Here is a 19,909-nt window from a genome sequence, read left to right on the forward strand (position 1 = left end):
TAGAGTTTGCAGTGGAGAAACTGTCAGATTTCTTGCAAAGGTTTCTGGTTTGCCAAAACCAGAAATCCAGTGGTTTCACAATCAACAATTGATGACACCAAAAAAGGATATAGTTTTCAGTTTCGACGTATATACAAATACAGCTATGCTTATTATAGTTGATGCTTTCCTAGAGCATGCAGGGCAATACTCTTGTGTGGCAAGAAATAGTGCTGGCGAGGCAACTTGTGAGGCTTCACTGACAGTGACTACAGAAGGTAAAGACCTGAAAACCATTAAAGCACATTTTATATTTCACATGTGCACCATGTTACTAATGTCAACTTCTGTGCTCTTAGTATAGCACACTGCCACAGTATTTTGCACTGTCACCGGTAAAACATTTACATTTCTTTTCTTCACATTAAACCCAATGTAGTGTTATAAGAAATTAATACATTTCAAAACTAATTCACTTTTTAAATATTACCTACACAGAAACAAAAAAAACAGTTTTCACTCTTGTTTTCATGGCTGTAGAGTTGTATGTATTTATCATGCATGGTATTATGTTGATGACAGTTGCTACTGAATGTACATGGAAGACAATTTTTATAACAAAAGGACACATGCTTTCATCTTTATCAGTGTTATTGCATAGTGTTAAGATGCTCAGCTGTAAATTGTTGGGATATGCCACCTCCTGTATCAGCAGCATGAAGCGATCATCCAGTTATCAATGTGAATGCCATTTTTGTGAATTCCCATCTACAGCATGCTTATGACATGCTTCATTTTCAGATGAAAATGATGGGGTCTTTCTTTCCATTCACTTCATCTTTAGTGTGTTCATCCTAAAATACTTTAGTTGTTAATTTATTTTTTTGTCGCTTGATTATACAGTGGAAACCATAGCTAGGCAAAGCATGACAAATTCTGGGACATGTTTAGAGGACTCCACTATTTTAACAAAGGAAATTACGCGTGTGCAAGGAGCTTCATATCAACATGAAATGCAGGTTTTTGAAAGCCTTTCAGAAACGTTGACTATGCAAGCAGCATCTGCAAGAAAAGTAGAAATGCATCAGAAAACATTAATTTCACAAAGTACTGAAAGCACCAAAGTAACTGCAACTAAACTCTTTGACAATAAAGATGCCTCTCCAAAGGTCACATTAAAGCTGCATCCTCTTTGTGTGAAATGTGGGGAGACCGCTCAGTTCATCTGCCTTTTTGATGGTGAGCCCTTTACTGGAATAACCTGGGATCATGAAGGTGATGTGATACAGGAAAGTGAGAGATTAACCACCTCACAAAATGGCAGTGTTCAGATGCTTACTATTCTTAATGTGCAGATGGCTGATCAAGGACTGTACTGTTGCACTGTACAAAACGGCCATGGAGGAACAACAACTTCTGCACTACTAACCGTAGAAGGTGGTTATTACATTTTAACATTGTGGCATATCATATTCAGACTATATTTGTAGATTGTAGGTTGCTTGTGTGTTCACATATAAAACTTAACTATTAATTTAAACTTTTTTTACACATATTGTGCTCTATTCATTAATGATTGCTTTGAGTTTTCTTGTTAGATAAATACATTTGTATACTTGAGTGCATTAATGCCCATGCTTAAAACACATTATCCTTTCCTTTTAATGTTATCCACATTAAGTAAACATTGGAACAATTTGTTATGACATTTGTGCCTGGTGGCAATGATTAACCTTACAAAATGTCACAAACAGATGTTCCTCCACTTGGTTGCACTACATTTTTTAACCATATGGGGGGCGGGGGGAGTGAATGAGATGTATATCTACAACATTTAGTACATTTTGATCAGATGTACATAGTCCAAAATTTTGATTCACAAGAGAAAAGTCATAGTAAATTCACCTTCAAGCTCTTACCCCATTGTACATATATTCCAAGTTCCATTCCTTCTGGATGCACTGGACTGAACACTTGTGCTGGTAGTCTGGGTGTTTAAGTTAAACAGAACAAATGCAGAAATAAACCAGCAATAGTACTGAGTAAAATTTGCTAATTCTATAAAAGTGTTTACAGTTTAGGAACATTTCGTTGTCTGCAATACACACAATGTGAGAACCTGTTTTGAACTCAAAGACACATATGTCAATACAAACTCGAAATTATGGTCACTACAGTTACATCTTTGTGTGTCAAAATGCAACTGAAATGCTCTGGTAACTTAGTGAACACCTTGTGCCAGTGCATCTAAAAAGAGAAAATTAGACAACATAGTTAATGCACAATAATAATTTCTATGTACATTTAGATTGTCTTTCACAAGTAAACATTGTGCAATATGTATGAGGGATATATCCTCCCAGATGTTTTACCTTCCACCACAGGTTGCCACACCTTCAAATTCTAGATCTTAATATATCAAGAACTACATGAAAAGAATCCAATCAATCTTGCCTTTAAAGTAGTTACCATGCACATTCCAGACCTAGGTGAGGTGTACCCTGGCCTCTCTCTAGTCCATTATAATGGTGGACATTATGGTGTCAAGTAGTGCAAAGTATTTCAACATATCTGAACCAAAGATCTACCTGCCTACTATGTGGCCAGCAGTTTTGACCCCTCAGACACACCATGTAGTCTAGCGTGGTAAAATATTCACCACACGTTACCCCTAATTACTTTTCTGATCAATGCAAATGTTTTCCGGAACCCAGCTAAATCTGTGTATGAAACTTAAAATTCTTCACCAATGTAAGCAACAGTTACATCACCAAAGATCAAGACTAGTCTTACAAATGAGATGCAGTTTATGGCTACGTGACATTTATGTCATGAATAGCCTTTTCCTTAAATATCAAAAACTACTAAAGACTTTACTTTGATTAGTGCCGTTCTTATACTCTGTTCACAAGAATCGAAAGTAAAGACATTTTCTTCATGAAGTGCCACATCAAGCTGAATTTTTCCAGTCCATGTGGAAATAATAATTAATAATCCAAACTTTCCACATAAAAACAAATTTTGATTATTGTAAAATACCTGAAACATTCACTCTGTGAACTGGTTGCATGCAACTTGAAAGCAGGGTGGGCCCTTGCAACTGACCAAATATTATAACTAACACTTATCAAAATTAAAAGCTAGTAAATAGGCCATTACTAAATTTTAAAGTACATATATACTCACCTGCACATGAGTTGGGAACTAACAGACTAAGCATTCATTCTCTATACTAATCATAAGAATACATTTATATTTTGTTTTGCGTATAGTTCCGGTATTCAAAGCAACTAATCTATTGCTTTCCTAACTTTATTCTTGCCTAGCTAAAGAATCACAATCAAAATCAGTTACACAAATTACCCTTGAGTCAAATACTAAAAGTATTAAAACACACAGAGAAACCCAAAGTAGGACAACCTATGAAATGACGCAAGAATCATCTAAGAAAACATCAAGTATATCAATATCTACATCACAGAAGCCACGGCAAGCAGAAAGACAGAAAAGCAGAGAATATTATCCTGATGTTGTCCCAAATGAGGAATTGATAGACACTGATATCACCTCACCTGAGTTTCTTGAGAAGCTAACCCCGGAAATGACTGTAAAAGAAGGAAGCGACGTTTCACTCTTTTGTGTTATAAAGGGCGTCCCAACTCCATGTGTGATCTGGCTGTTCAATCAGTTGATTCTTGACAATTCTGCATTGTGTATCTTGAAATTTGATGGGCCCGTCTGCAGTTTAAAAATGTTGAAAATTGCTCCAAACCAAAGTGGTATATACACTTGCAAAATTGTTAATTCTGCGGGACAAGCCGAGTGCAAAACTCATCTAAAAGTGACAGGTTGGCATTTGCATGTTCTTTCTCAATGTGTCTTCCTCTTGCAATCAGTAGCAACATTTTGTCTCAGACCTTTGAAAAACATAAGGAAATGTATCATGCTAACGTTACACTATTTTGGATTGATGTTTGGTGTTTAAAGCATGCTACATTCATGAGAAAAATGCAACAAATGTTGTGGAACGATTATTAAAAAATTCTCACACTTTCCAAAAGGTTGTCCCTAAAGTAAAGTTACATGTTGCAGCTTTGTGTCTCTTGTACACACGAATGTTAATTGTGTCTTTGTCAGATGTTCAGTGAGTCACTTTGAAGAACAGAGGAATTAGAGTATTACAATTATTTTTTTGTTTACTTTTTTCATTCCAGCCTTGGAAAGAGTTATTCAAGAGAAGATTGAACAGCAAATTGAATTGGAGGTTAAAGGTACAATATTTTATGAAAGCAAAGTCTAAAATGTAATTTATCAAATAATTTAAAATGCCTTTAATGTTTTTATTAAGAATGAAAGTGCTCAATTTTCGGTAAGCATATTCAAATGCAGGGTGTGTCTTACTTCATACGTATTGTTGCATTTACTTGTTAAGCAGTTAAGCGCAGCACATATTTTGCATGTGTCAAAGCGTGCTAAATAATGACTTAACTGTGATTGGCTACTGCACTATGGGGTGGGAGGCTATAAAGTGGAAGAATACATGATGACAACAAAGAATACATTGACCATTGCTCGTTCATGGTAACTGGGATATGCCTGAGGCATCATGAGTGGGTGGCAGTGGGTATGGAGGAATATTACAATTTGACAAGGTGGATTTTAAGTGGTTTCTAGTCATTGATAATTTGCTTTGATGCTTTAGTGTCAAATGCAGGGTGCCCAGATGGAAATGATCAGAATCTCAATATGTCACAGGTGTGTTTGGTGATGGTAAGGTGGTGTAAGGTGTAAGCTGGAAGAGGTGCCTGGAGCTGCAATATTCGAGAGCTCTATGAGGAAAGGAGAATAGGAATGTATTTGAAGACAAGATTAGGTGCTGATTTAGAGTTTGGTGGACAGAGTACGCTATTGCATATGTGACAGAGTACTCTATGCCCCAAACTATCAGCCCGCCCATCTCGTTTAGAGAACTTAAGTATTCCATCGATGGATGAAATCCCAATGTGATTGTTTATTTCCAAAAAACCAAAAAGTCAAACGTTTTGTGGACAGTCGTCAAAACTGATGCAGGCCTTTCACTAAATTTTTAGTACAATGAAAGGAGCCACGGTGACGGCAGTTCCCTTCAATCTACACAGATGACAGATGAGTCAGTCATCTCAAAATTTGATGGATGGAGTACTAGCGAGGTGGTGAAAGTAATGTAATCTACCATTCTGACAGACACTGCTCCGTCCGACAGACACTACTCTGTCAGCCAACCTCTAAATCAGGCCCCAAGTGGCTTGTGTAAGAACCCAAGGGACAAAATCAGGGAATTTGCCGGGCATTCGCAGTGGTCAGTTGAGGCAATATTTGAAAAGATGAACCAAGGCATGCGAGGAAAAGGAAACTTTTTTGAGGGGCTGAAATATTTAAAAGGAGAGACAGTAGAGGTGGCCATTATAAATGCCAATAATCACATCAATTGGAAAAGATGTTATTTATAAAGATGTTGAAAGTAAAATAAGTATGCAGTATGCTGATGTTTGGTGGGTGTTGGCTGACGCAGGGTGGCTGCTATTGAAAAAATGGTTGTGATTCTCATTTTGCTATTAATATTAATCTGGAAGGACTGAGTACAGGGGAAGGAAAGGCTGGAGTCAGAAAAAAAGGGTACGGGATGGTATTGGCAGCAGTGAACAATGGGAAGTTATTAATCTCAATCTTGCTGGTTGATCCTTAATCAATAGGTGGCCGGCCATTCAGTAGCAGCACACAGAATCGGTTTTGTGATCTTAAAGCAAGTTTGTAAGGAAACAAGGAGCTGATTAATTCAATTGTATTGCTGAAGAGGTGGTAAGAGATACCGCAGACTAAACTGATGTTACAAAACAAGGGCAGTGTAAAGTAAAAAAAGAAATAGAGAACAAAAAGGGGATGAGGCAGAGCCCTGGGGTGAGGAGAAAAAGGGCCTAAGGACTCAGGGATGTCTTACTGTTCGCCACGGTAAGAGGAAATAGGAGTATTCTGTATACAACATGCTAGGCAGGTTGAGATGAATTAGGATGGAAGAGAGGTGATTGTGTTTCATCAAGTTTAAGCAGCTATAACTGTGAGGCTGTGCAGTGACATTTGTATAATCTATATTATAGTGAATTGTGGGATTAATTTAAATTGAGATAGTGATTGTGACTGGTAAGTAGGAGGCTCAAGCAAGTTTTTAAAAAGACACAGAAGAATGTTAGGGTTGCAGAAGATCCACACATATTCCATGATTCCAGACAAGCAACCATATTTAGGCAGGGTGTGTGTGCAAATTAGAGTGTGTCATTTCTTAAATATGTGACAAAAGAACGTTGGAAAGTTTCAGTGGTTTGAGGAGAATCAGTTCAAAGGAGCAAAGAGAGATAAGAATAATGGCATGTCAGGTTACATTTACTAAGTGAAGTGGGGGAAGAAGTTGGGAGCATGATGGGATATAATTAAATGAGCAGAAGAGGTGTATGATGGAGCAGTTGACAGGCAAATATGGATGTCTTGATTGTTTTGCTATTTGCTTACAAGAACATTGCATGCTTGTATTTGGGAAGGAGGATAATCTTACAGGGAATGGGGATGTAGACAGAAGGAATGGGAGACTACTGGACAAACATCAAGAGTGAGGATGAGGAGGAATATGAGTATCTGAAAGTAGAAGGACTTGGCAGCGGGAGGGAAAGGGTTGCAAGTAAATCTGTGCAGCATGTGGGCATTCATTGGCAGAGGGGGGAAAAGCATAAGAACTCTTATGTCACAGATTGCTAGTTGAATCATGCTGCGTAGCTGATGGTGAATTGGGTGAAGGTGCAAAGAACATGGAATATCCCAAAGACAAGATACTTAGAACAATTTTGCTTTTACATGTAATTTATATTAATATAAACGTGAATCTATGTTTGTATATCTTAACCCTCATTGTCTTTAAAAAGTGTTTGGCTATTACACAGGCCATACACATGCATGTCTGTCAAGATGTTCAAAACAGAACAAAGCCCAAGTAGGAAGTATCTTTAGTTTAGGAACATTTTTCAATATGCAGTTCTTTTTAACAAACCGTCATGTAAAAATGTTATTTCAAGTTCATTAGAGAACCATATAGTTCCTTGCATTGCATCATCATCATCCATATAAATGAAATGGATTATTTTGCCTCCTAAATCCATACAACACATACATGTAATGTAATATTATTTAATTTCTAAATCTTCCTTACATGGCTTGCAGATAGTGTATGTCGTCAATGTTGCTTGCTTTTGCATAACATTGTGAAATTAGTGGCTGTATTAGTTCGAATAAACGCCTTCTCGTGCCAGTTTAGTTATATACAGACATTTAAATTGTATAGCATTCAAAACTAAATTCATCATTCAAAGATATAGAAAGGGCGTTTATTCTACTGTCTGCAAGTCAGGTAAGCTGTATATAACCTGATCACCTAACACATTGACAAGTCTTTCCGGAACTCAGAACACACATGCACATAAACATGTTACTGCGAGATTCATTTTTGTTTGTTCAAGAAGAAATGTCCACAGTTTGAAGAAAGAACAGACAACGAAAGAATCTGGTGTCAGAATTTTAATAAAAGAACACGGTGTTGCGTTTATTCGAACAAATATGGTGAGTCCATTTCCTTATAGATGTGTGAACAAATTATGTAGCATGCATTTTTCTAAATTTCAAATACTTTATTTCTCATTTAAAATATAATTTTCATTTCATACTATTATCTTTCTCATGGCTAGGTAAATTGTAATTCAGTTATGTTCTGTTGCAGAATTATTCTTCAAGGAAGATGGTGAACATTTCAGAAACCAAAGAGATCTGCGAGATGCATTTTCAGATACAGAAGACTACTTGGATCATGGGCTTGTGTCATCCAAAAGATGTGCAAGTAGAACATCTTCTATAAGTTCTTGGACTGAATATATAAAGCCATCTTTCACACAAAAGCTTACATTCAAATCTGTTATGGAAGGGGAGCCAGTACTTTTTAAATGTAAATTAATTGCCTGCCCTACACCAGCACTGTCATGGTTCCATAACAATAGGCCAATTGCTAGAGATTTCCGGCGGGTTACGGAAATGGATAGTGATATGCACATTCATTGTTGTAGCTTACAGATTAAAGCAGTGCAGGAGAGGGATTCTGGAAGTTATCGGGTGTTTGCTATAAATAGTGAGGGATCCGCTGAATGCACTGCCTCACTGCTAGTTGCACTTAAAGAAGAGCAAAATGCTAAGTATTTGGATTTTGTGAGAAAATCAGAGAAAGCACATGAAAGTATTGATTGCTTGGTACAAAAACGAAGGGAAGAGAGGTTGAGGGTTGATCTTAGATGTGTTGGCTCTCCATTGGATAAAAGAAAGCAAAATAAAATAAAGCCAGGGGACCTTTCCACTAGAAAAGGGCTAATGAGAACAATCAGCTTTGAAAAAATGTCTGCAATAAGCAAACATGACCCAATATATGATACTGAATATAAAGCAACTCAATACATTGAAGATAAAGAATTTAAAGAAAGCAAAAGTATGCTTGACGTGGACATGAAATTAAAGTTGAGGCGTTTGCGTGATGCCAGAAGAGCTGGCCTAGGAAAGAGACTTTCCGTTTCCTCTTCAGAAGCATCTTCTGAGTTTGATCTTGACTCTATGAGAAGTGAAAGCAGCTTTTCTTCAGGTCTTTTCCCTTCAAGCGATAGATATAAACGATTTGCTCAGTTTGATGTTCAGGGGGATTTGCTCACTTATGCTACTAAAAATGCCAAAGAAATACTATGTGAACCAGATGGAATTATAAAAGACAATCAGAAAATCACTGATCAGTGTTCCGAAGAACCTTCAAAACCTGAAATAATCCAGAGACAGGGAGAAAAGGCTGCAGCAGGGAGCATGCAGGAATATTTAGAGAGAAACAAATCAACGTATTCTCTCCAAGACGAATATTTACATGAGGAATGTGTTAGGAAAAGGTTAATATATGATCAAAGTGAACCACAATCTGAACATGTTACATTTACGAACATCTCTACAACAACTGCAAAATCATCGGATTATATTGAAGACCCCATGGATAAAAAGCAGAAACAGATTCCATCCAAATATGAAGAGTTGAGGGAAAATGAGCAAATTGAGGTTGCACATGTGAGTGCTTTGACAAATAAGTTAGAAAATGAGCATGTGGCAAGCCGAAGCCCGGTTCAGAGAGGTACACCACATGGCCCCCCAATGTTTGTTCGTGACATTGAGTCTCAAGAAGTTAGTGCAGGTGAGGTGTGCACTTTTAGTTGCCATTTTCGAGGTTACCCTCAGCCAACAGTCACTTGGTATAACAAGGACAAACCAATACCCCGCAATCAAGAATATACCATCCTCACAACAGAAAACCGAACAACGCTAACATTTTGTCCAGCATTTCCCCAGCATGAAGGATCCATAACATGTGTAATATTTAATCAGTATGGTACAGACACAACTTTTGGTATGCTAAAAGTAAATCCCACTGTACACCTAAAAGAAGACTCTGTCCCACCCATACATGTTTGGGATGATATCCTTGAAAATGATGAAGACACCGAAGAACTCATTGTCTTGTATGACACTGACAGTGACAATGGTCTGCTTAATAAATCAAAAGAGAGGTCAACCCTTCAAATCCCACAGATTTATGTGCCAACCTGTAGCACTTCAGAATCATCTGTGCTTTCAGCACCAGTTGAAATTAAAGTAACTGCCCCAACTCCAATTCCTGAACAGGATAATGAGTTAAAGGAATGTTTTGAGCCCATTGAATTGCCCGAATCTGCAACAACAGATCCCATGTCTCAAGCAACAAAACACACATTTAAATTTGCTTTTGATGCTTCACATGGAGCACCAACGATTATAAATGAAACTGAACAGGATGTTAGCTGCAAGGAGGGTGAATCTGTGCTTCTGGAATGTGTAATATCCGGCGACCGCCCCTTAGTAGTGACTTGGTATCACAATGATATGATTTTACCTGATAGTGCAAAGTTTAGAGCTGAAGAGACAGGAGCCAGTTACAAGTTATTAATCGATGATGTTTCCATTGTTGACTTTGGCAAGTATACATGTTTAGCTAAGAATTATTCAGGGATTGCAGAATTTACATCACATCTCAAAGTGGAGAGCTCCCCTAAAAAGTTTGACAACTCCCTAGAAGAAATTATCATTAGTGATTTGGAAGGCAGTGTTTATTCTGATGTAGGCATTCAGATTAAGAAAACAAAAGAGCCAGTATCTGACCACTCTGAGTTCTCAATGGGCTCTACTCATGAAAGTATTGCTAGGAAAGAGAATTTAGTGAGCCAATATTCTCACAGTCTCAACCAAATAGCAAAGAGAGAAGCAACCTCTAGTAAGCAAGTTGAAAATCTAAAAAACATAGAAACAATACTGCCTACAATTAAAGGTGAAAGGAAAATGGCAATGTCTACGGCTGAGCAACCTATATCTGTAAATCTGCCTACTCATTTCCAGGGTCAAAATGAAATCAAGACAGACATGACAAAAGAGCAGTTAAAATCAGAAGGACTCAAACACTCTTCAATGGGTACTCATAGCAATAGCACATCCTTAGACGCAACTAAATATCAGACATGTGAATATGATGAGGAATCTAAACAAAGTACACATGCTTTAGAAACATCAGATTTACCAAACGATAAATCTGACACACTCATTGACAGTAATAAAAGGAATTCTAAACCATCTAAAGTTGAAAAGTCTACATGTTTTATGTTAGATTTCAGGGGAAAAAAGGTAAGGGATAAAGTCAGTGATTTTGAACAAAAACAGTTATTTGGAAAATTAGCCTCTGGAGATTTTAGCCATGGAACAGACATGAGGGATGCACCCTTTGTGGAACATACCCGTTTGGCAGAAATTAAGACAGAGCAACAGTTTCTGGAGATAGCAAAGCCAGAAATCGATCATTACAATATACATTTCCAGCAAATCAATCCACATTCAGAAGGAACGTTGTCAAGTGACGTTTTGGAAATGTCATTTAAGAAAGATAAGGAACAACTCTATTCCTATGAGAAAATGATACCACCGACTGAGGATGTGGTGAAAGAATATGCACATTTCCAGAAATCTGGAACAGAAAGGGAGCATAATGATAATTATGAAACATATGTGCACTGTACAAGTAGTTTGAATACTAAATCCATTGGTGAAGACCAACATGATCGAGATGCAAATAGCTTAAAGGTTCAGCCCCAGAAAAACTCTGTCAAAGACATGTATCAGCATGATGATAGTAATTTAATGGAGGAACAGATTGGCACTAATGCAGAGATGCAGTCACTGGCAAGCATACAACATGGCCAAGGGACTTCAGTACAGAATGAAGGCCATGCATTTTCATACGATTCCAGGGATGAATCGTTATGCCCATTACTTACAAATATTGGCAGTCATCTACAAAGTGATTTGGACAGGGCTCAGTCATTATCTAGTTTTCATACCATGAAAGTATGTGAAGAAGAATTAATGCTTGATGAAGAGAATCAGTGTGATGTAGCTGTTCAGACAAAGATGCTTCATGAACAAGTGATAGATCATGAGCAACATTCTGTCCCTCAACATATGTCTTACTCAAATCAATTTGTGCACAATATACAAAACATTAAATCATTTGTTCCAAGAAAGCTGCCTGAAGACGAAAGTATTTCTTGTAGCGATAATATTGTGAAGGATGAGAGTGAAGTCGAAGAACTAATCTTAGATCAAAATAATATAGCAATAATTGCAGATAAAGCTGTGTCAAACAAAATATCAGATTCTGGTGGACAGAAGTGGCCAATACATGAAGAATTGAGTGCCTACCAGAAGCATAGATTGTCAACGCATTCCAAAGAAATAGGTGGCATAACAGGTCAAGATGTCAACTACATAGTTCCTACTGCACCAGTTTCTTCATCTCAAGAAAAATCTGACTACGAGAAATCCTTTGACTTTAAGGAAGGAGGAGAAAGCTTGGAAGTCATGTACCCACATTTATCAGTGAAGCCCATTGCCATACTTAATCAGAATTTCAAAACAATGGCTGATGACGTAATTGTTCCTGTTGAAAGGAAGTATGTGGAGCCAGACAATATAACTGATACAGCAGATGTTAAAACATACACTGTCGAAGAGGTGACAGAGAACAAAATTATGCAAGAGAAAAGTAAGAAAATAATTTCTGAGCAGTACAGAGATCTCAAAATCCTCTGTCCCCAAAAAAACGAAGTCCAATCAGACACATCAAAGAAGTCACTTGGAGAATTGTCCTTGGATCGATATTTTATTTCATTGAGCAGCGAATCAGAACAGACTCATGAGGAGCAGCACAAAGGAGAAGAAATGCATGTTTTGAACCAGAAGTCTTATTTGGATGAACCCATTGCTAGGGATTACATTTCTCAGACTAGCGAACCTTCAGATTCAGCTACTGAGGATACTATAAGACATCCATTGTGCACTGTTCTTGAACATAAGAAGAAGAGTGTCAATGACAGTGCAGAGCCAAACACAGGATTCTCTTTAGCAGAATACCTTCTCAGTACTGGGCAGCTGGAAAGGCCCCACACTGAACACATTGTTACTAAAGAATCGGTACCAAGCATAGAGGTTGAGGATGTAACCTTCAGCACTGTCTATGACTTCTATAATCAGCAGCCACAACTGTCTCGCCCACTGTCTCCTGAATCAGAAATGTCAGTTGAAGTTGGCAGCACTGCTAGCGATGTAGAAGTTGAACTTGAAGGGTTCTATACACCCCCTTCATCTGTGGATAAGTTTGAGTCTCCATTGTCTTTTGAGTCATACCACACCCCTATCCATTCACCAGAATGGTGTTTGTCACCTTTGCTTCCAAATGTGATTACTGATAACCAGACTGCGCCATCTGAAGCAGAAACATACATCGCAGGACATGATTTTCATGGGACAACATCCATAGGCGAAGGCCAGCATGCATCATTTGGTGCTCCATTAGAAAGATGGAGCCCATCAGAAACATGCAGTGATGACGTGGTTCCCAATCCTGGCACAACTAGTGAACAAAAACAAAACATGCCCCCAGCATTTACTAAACCTTTGCCAAGAAAGCGGATCTATGAACATAGTACACTGGTTTTTATGGCAGAGGTTATAGGTTTGCCAGCTCCTGAAGTAAGCTGGTATAGGAACAAAGTGTTAATTGAAAAAGACCACAGGGCTAAAATGGGAAGAGAAGGTTACATGTGCATTTTGGAAATCCATAATGTGGAAAGAATAGATGGAGGAGAATACATGTGCCATGCCATAAATTTAGTAGGGGAAGCAAAAAGCATTACTCAGGTGGAGATTTTACCACAGGATGGGAGATCAGTTGCATTACCTCCTCCTGTAACTCATCAACATGTAATAGAGTTTGACATGGAGCAAACAACATCAAGATCTCCTTCCCCTCAGGAAATTCTTTTAGAAGTAGAGTTAGATGAAAGTGAGGTTAAAGAATTTGAGAAACAAGTCAAAATAGTCACTATTCCTGAATTTACTGCGGACAATAAAAGTATGATAATTTCTCTTGACGTCCTTCCTCTCTGGCTGGATGAACAAAACCCACAGTACGCCACAAAAGAAAGTGACAATGTGAAAATTGAAATGGAAGTGACTGAAATGCCACCTCGGTTTCTGATGCCTATCTGTGACCTTCAAGTTCAAGAACACGGAGAAGCAAATTTCAGATGTTCTGTGGTGGGTCTCCCCTCACCAACCATAACCTGGTACAAGGAACATCAATACATTGTTGGCAAATCTGGAAGGTATGTCTTGGACAGTCAGAAAGAAAATTATAGCCTTGCTATTGAAAACATATGTGCCTCTGACAGTGGCACATATGTGTGTGAAGCTAAGAATAGCTTTGGAGAAGTTGCATGCAGAGGATCGCTTACTGTGATTAAGCAATAGGCTTTAGATGTAAAGGTTAGCAGATTAGCAAAACAGGTGTGGGGGTTTCATCTACTGGTTGACACTTCAGGTGTAGATCCAATCAGACAGAAAAACACTTGAATTTAGAGATTTATCTGTGAACTTTCAGAAAGTTGTTAAAACAGTATCTGTGACATCCTTGATATTGAAAGGGATGAAATGTGTAAATATTACTCTTAAAATTTCTGTTTCACTAGAAGAAATATAGTGTAAAGTACAAATGTTCCTGCAGCTGATCCTTTGAATCTTAGCTTTTTGAATCTTCACAGAGGTTTACTGAATCTCAAGTTGAGGCCACAATAGCATTAGACTGTTCAGCATATTGTGGGAGTTTTGCATAAGTTCTCTGTTCCCAAGTTTTTGCTGGCAAAAGGATAGCAAACGTATGCAGGGCACTGGGTAGACAACTGAAGAAAAGCCGCAAGGATACTTTAAGTCAAATATGACACAAATGTGACAAAGTTACAAAAGCGATAATAAATGCGTGCCACAAATGCCGTGGAAAGAGTGGGCATGTACAAACCTCAGAGAAAGTTAATTTGGGGTTTTATGAATGATTTATAATTGAAATTGTGGCATTATTGTATAGATCTGTAATTATGTAGGCAGTCGGTGGAATTTGTCCATGTTATTTTTTTATGTGTGTCTCTAACAATTCAATCGCGGCTATGTAAACAAAATATATAAATAGTAGACTTTACTGTTACAGATGTTTATGTCCTTAAGTTGACTTGCAAAACATATTTTCTCAGCAGAATTATGAGTGTGAATATGGGTTGTGCTGAACTACATAAGTGAGCACATATGCCAGCCAGAGTCACTTCAGATACCAAAACTTAACTCGGGTCAAAATGGTGCTCTAAAGTCATTGCTAGTATGTAAAAGCATGTGGTTAACATTAACCATATTTATCTATAAATGAACATGACCTGGCTCCCTTATAATTCAATAAAGTGCACCTAGTATAATTGTGTAAATAAACACAATTTCACAAGAGCAACAACAACTCTTGAGCAGACAGGGAAACCAGACAGGCACATTCATTATAGATAAGCTCTTCGTTAGCCGAGTCACTTAAAGAAATATGCATATGCCTCACTCATTAATAAATATTATTTAAATATAATAACTACATTTTAAAATGAAATGATAAAGAATGAGGTCTCACAACCAAATCCACCAATGTTTATGAGAATGTAATCCGGTCTTAGAACTGTATATAATTTATTAGCCCTAGTTCCATACAATCATGTTAATTCTAAAGAAAGACCATGCTTTCTATTACCAACAGAGTATTATATGAACAAGTTATTTATAGTTATTAATGGTATAGGATATAGTTCCATTACACCAAATGCATCATTGTATTTCCATATAACAATGATGTAAGTGTAATCTGTGCACGTACAAATCTTACGGGCAGTGCCTCCCAAACATTTAGGTGGTCATGCTGTAACATTATAAAAAACAATACTCTATTTTATTTAAAAACCTATATTTTTAAAACTTTACTTTTTTCTGATTTTGTTCCATTAGCCAACTACCGTCCCCAAAGTGAGAAACTCGCAAACAGCTGCCTGGTTTAAAGTATGCAAAATGGCACTGAAAGGTGATGTTTCTTAAGCTCCTCTTCCATCAAATTGAAGAGCATCTCATTGTGCCAAAGTTTAAATCACCATCTTCTCTTTCTCTGATGGATCCAGGCTTGTTATTGGGTCATTGCTGGCCCACAGGGCCTTGGAAGTTCTTACCCACTTCCTCTTTTTTTTAGGCTTTGCACAGTAAAGCAAAATCATTTACATCACTCCTCTTTAAAGAACAAATCCAAAAAGTTAGCGCCATGCACACACCATTAGAGAATTGGGAGAATTATTGCTCTCTGATGTTTAATATTATGTTAAACTCTTGGGCCATAGGATTACCAAGTGTGGGCTAATCCTGTGAGGGCAGTTTCACTTTTCCTGGCCCATTTAGTGTCGACCCTATAATGTAGCACTCTGAAGAAAAACAGGATTACAAATGGCCATATGTTGATTTTGTGTACAATACACATATAAAAAGCCAAATTTGATGTTGCGTTTTCGATCACTCTTCAGATAACCTGCTTTTACTTTTGTTGAGAAGTTTTTGCAATGTCTATTTTAGAATAGATTGTTTAGATCTGAGCTATGAGGGAGGGTGTGACAGGCCACGTGTTTGGGCTCCGACTATGCAACTAGGTCCCAAAAATGTACCCCTGTCTGTTTTGTCAGAACAGAAAATACTGTAAAGGTCATGATAGGATGCCTGTAACACTTTCTTTATTTTCATGTATTTATTGTAACTAATTACTTGTGAAAACATTAATATCTGTTAGTATGTTGTAGGCAATGTGTAGGATAAATATTGTTTATAGAGAAATGATAAAGTCGCAGATGCACCATTTTTAAGTTGATTGTGAAGGAAATCCTTTGGTGCCTATTTTTTATGCAAGTGATCCATTGATTAGTTTAGTAATAGTGGTGTGAACACATGCCTAGGATGGGTGAGAACTGGGAGGTGAGTGAAGGGACAGTGCTGTCACTGCCAAGCACTCCTTTCCTCAGTGGCTGGACAGGGCAGCTGCCTCTTGCCCGGGTGGACTATGTTAAATGCGATTAATCTACCATGTGCTGCACACATGCCTACCTTGCACGTCATAATGACCTGAAAAAGAGGTAATATTTGTTGAGCATAAGATGGGAAAGGCAGCAGAAACATCTGTGATGTGAAGCTAAAAAATATGAATGGAGTGACAGATGGTGACGATATGGAGGGTTGTGAGGAAGTTAGGAGAGTCGAGTAAAAAGTAGTTTGTCCAGGAGAGTTAGTTAGACATGAGTATATTTTAATAAGAGGCAGATAGCTCTCAATGAGGGCTGGACTGGTGGGCAGCATCAATGCCGAGGTGAAAGAAGGCATGCAGTAGTATACTTGCAGGTGCTATGTCACCCCAAGAACCTCTGGATCGCCCAATACAGTTGTTATTCAAAGCTGGCCCTCAAAGTTGATTTTGTGCACAATGAGTGACTGAATTCAGTTCGCTAGCCCTGCAAACTGGTCATGTTTTTAAATAACAAACATGGCTTTGCAGAAGAAAAATCTGCTTTAATTTGAAATCATTGCATGCACATTTATCTCATGATATTTAATGTTGGATATTCCGCAAGCATCTCGCTTAGTGCCCTGATGAGAACTAGAGTAGTAGAGTTGGTCATGGCTGTACATACTTTGGCTTTTGTTTATGTCTTCTGTCTCTCCTACATTAGGCTGTCCTAGTAAAAGACACAGTGGAGGTATGTTTTGTTATCAATTGTGTACTACTCCTTTGAAATATGATATTTGACTTTGGGTCACTTTCTTTATAAAGTGCAATGCTAACTTGCTTTTGCCAACATGCACCCCGTTGAGAATAAACTGAAATATGGCGATTGCCATTCTTCTGCGTCTTAAAGTGCAGTCTAAAATATGCTTGCTTGCTTGGTACATAGGAAAACATATCATATTGTATTGCTTTATCAAGTGAATTTTTATTGTACATGATCTGCTCCTCTGTTTGTGATTTTATGATGTATTTATAGATGTTTCTAAATAAATAAAGATTTATTTAACTACACCTCAATATTCAAGGATTTTTCTTTTTGGTATGCCACCAGTTGTCAGACAACTGAAGCACAAACATGTATTTATTTACTTTTTCGGTTTTGTTTAATGTCAGCATCTCTCACCTGCAACAAAGAGCTACATAATCATTTGAAATTAGCAAATTAGCACATGTGGTCTGAAACTACTTAACTATGCTTGAATACAGGGAAAAAAGTAAAAATCTCAGAAACAGAACAAAATCAGGGGCTTTTCAACTGATTTTTAACTAAAAGATCAGTGGTAAAGGTTTGTTGTCAACTAGTACTTATTCTACATGGAAATTGCAAAACCTAAAAATGACTAGAATTCAGTAGGATATGTGACTTAAATTCTGGGTTTTCGAAGACAACCACAAATCTCTACTTAATGTATTTCTTAGACCCTCCAGAAATTCACTCTTTCTTGCATGTATGTTAGGGAAGGCAGGTGGAGAGTTGTGTGGACTAGCCTCTAAATTCACCAAGTGGAAATGTCAGGGTCAATGGGCTACATGGGTACACTGTATCACTTCTAAAACACACTTGGCTGCAGCTCGATATGCTGCTTTTACTGGGCTAAGGTGAAACTAGGAAATCTGGCCATGGACTGAAGTTCTGAGCCAATCTGTAAAAACAATATTTCCTAGACCATGGACTGGAAATCGGTTTCATTGATATGATTAAAATGGGATTTTCTTGCGTTTTAAGCGGTAGAATTTTGTTAGTTTTCACCAGTTGGCTAATATGGCTGTAGATTTGGATTTTGCTGGGGTCATCAAATTTAGTGTGTTAATATCTACTACCAAAACTCTCGTCCATGTTGCGTCTTTTGGGGACAATTTTTATTGGCCTAAACTGGGAGTCAGTTGCACTTAGGCTTAAAAATGGTTTGGCTTCCATAACTCAAAAATCAATTGTCCTGTGTGCTTGGTAGCCAAGACCTTCTGTCCAACTGGGTTTCCACTGTTTCCTGGTAAATAGGGAAAACCGATTGAGTAATCCCCTCCCTCATCAGCAACATTGAACATTGATGGAAAAGGGTGACATAACACAACCCTGCTGTGGATACAGGGCTGCTGCGAACTACTGAACCTGACCAATTGATGATACTGGATCAGGAGTGCAGCTGATGCAGGGGCCACAAACGTTGACTTACACTTGCCCAGATAGGGGTATTAAATGACGCAGATGGGCCAAACGGAGTGGTAATTGTACTAAAAGACTCCGCCTTTCAAGAACAGTTATCTTTGGAGCAGTGCATTTTTGGAATTGTTTAGCTCTTTCTAAAAGAGAGACTCACTCTTCTGTTATGTTATGTTATGTTATGTTATGTTATGTTATACAAAACTTAAAACTTATAAACTCATAAAGTGCACTATCACCCCACGGGTATCCTGGCATTGAGTTACGCTATTCTTTTAAATAATATTTACTGCCCGCTGTTTAACCTTAGACTGCTATAGTTTATTCTCTTTTTCAGTAGTATTCTAAGGGTAGCCTGAGAGTAGCCTGGCAAGTACATTTTGATTGCCCACATGTTTATAATTGTAAGTTATGTAGAATTATGGATTGGGGAAATAGGAGCCTGGGCAATATGTCACATGACATTCCCAGGAGTACACCTGGCACAGCTTTACAGACACAATCTGCTTCATGCAATTAAACGTTACCCAGGCTGGAATGGTGATTAACTAAGCAGACCTGGATTCTCCTGGTGAAAAACCTCATAGTTTTCTCAAATGCGTTCACCACTGTCATTTACCATCTGCTGGGAGCAGTGGAACCAGGGTCCGTCCAGGGTGTGTCTGAGTAGTGGCATGTTGCAGTGGGGTGAATAGCTCCTGCCTCCCCCCAACCCCCAGTGCTGCAGAAGCATGCTCTTCTCCTGCCCCAACACCTATCCTGTTCAGACACCAGTCCAGCCAGGTTGTACTAGATGTGCAGTCAAACCTGGCAAAACCAGACCCAGTGTTTTAGCACCCAGGATTATTGGTATAATCACACCCACTAATCTCAGGTGCAAAAAAACCATCCCACTTGTAATGGCCTGAAACCTTATTCTCTCTTCGCGCCTCAGGGATACTGCTTCAGGCCAATCGTAATCAGAGCCATAGAGCATGAGAGATACAGCAGCCCAAGAACTGACATAGAGGATCTGTGTTCTGACATTTCATATGATAGCTTCAAATATGACCATTTGAGACAAGGAAAACATAAACTGTGCTTTTAACTAATGTTTGAAAATCCAGACACCTTTCACAAAAACATATAGATACATATGT

At 38.1% G+C, this 19,909-nt stretch overlaps 1 protein-coding gene across 1 annotated transcript in view; it reads left to right on the plus strand.

Moving 5' to 3' along the window:
- TTN (titin) overlaps positions 1-19,909 on the plus strand; it is a 379,656-nt gene that overhangs the window by 78,751 nt on the left and 280,996 nt on the right. The window contains exons 42-44 of the mRNA XM_085645211.1: positions 883-1,416; positions 3,306-3,827; positions 4,194-4,250. Coding sequence (XP_085501337.1) covers positions 883-1,416; positions 3,306-3,827; positions 4,194-4,250 — 1,113 coding nt within the window. The remainder of the gene's footprint in view (positions 1-882; positions 1,417-3,305; positions 3,828-4,193; positions 4,251-19,909) is intronic.

Source organism: Triturus cristatus, chromosome 3_1, assembly GCF_964204655.1.
Source record: "Triturus cristatus chromosome 3_1, aTriCri1.1, whole genome shotgun sequence".
Taxonomy (NCBI): domain Eukaryota; kingdom Metazoa; phylum Chordata; class Amphibia; order Caudata; family Salamandridae; genus Triturus; species Triturus cristatus.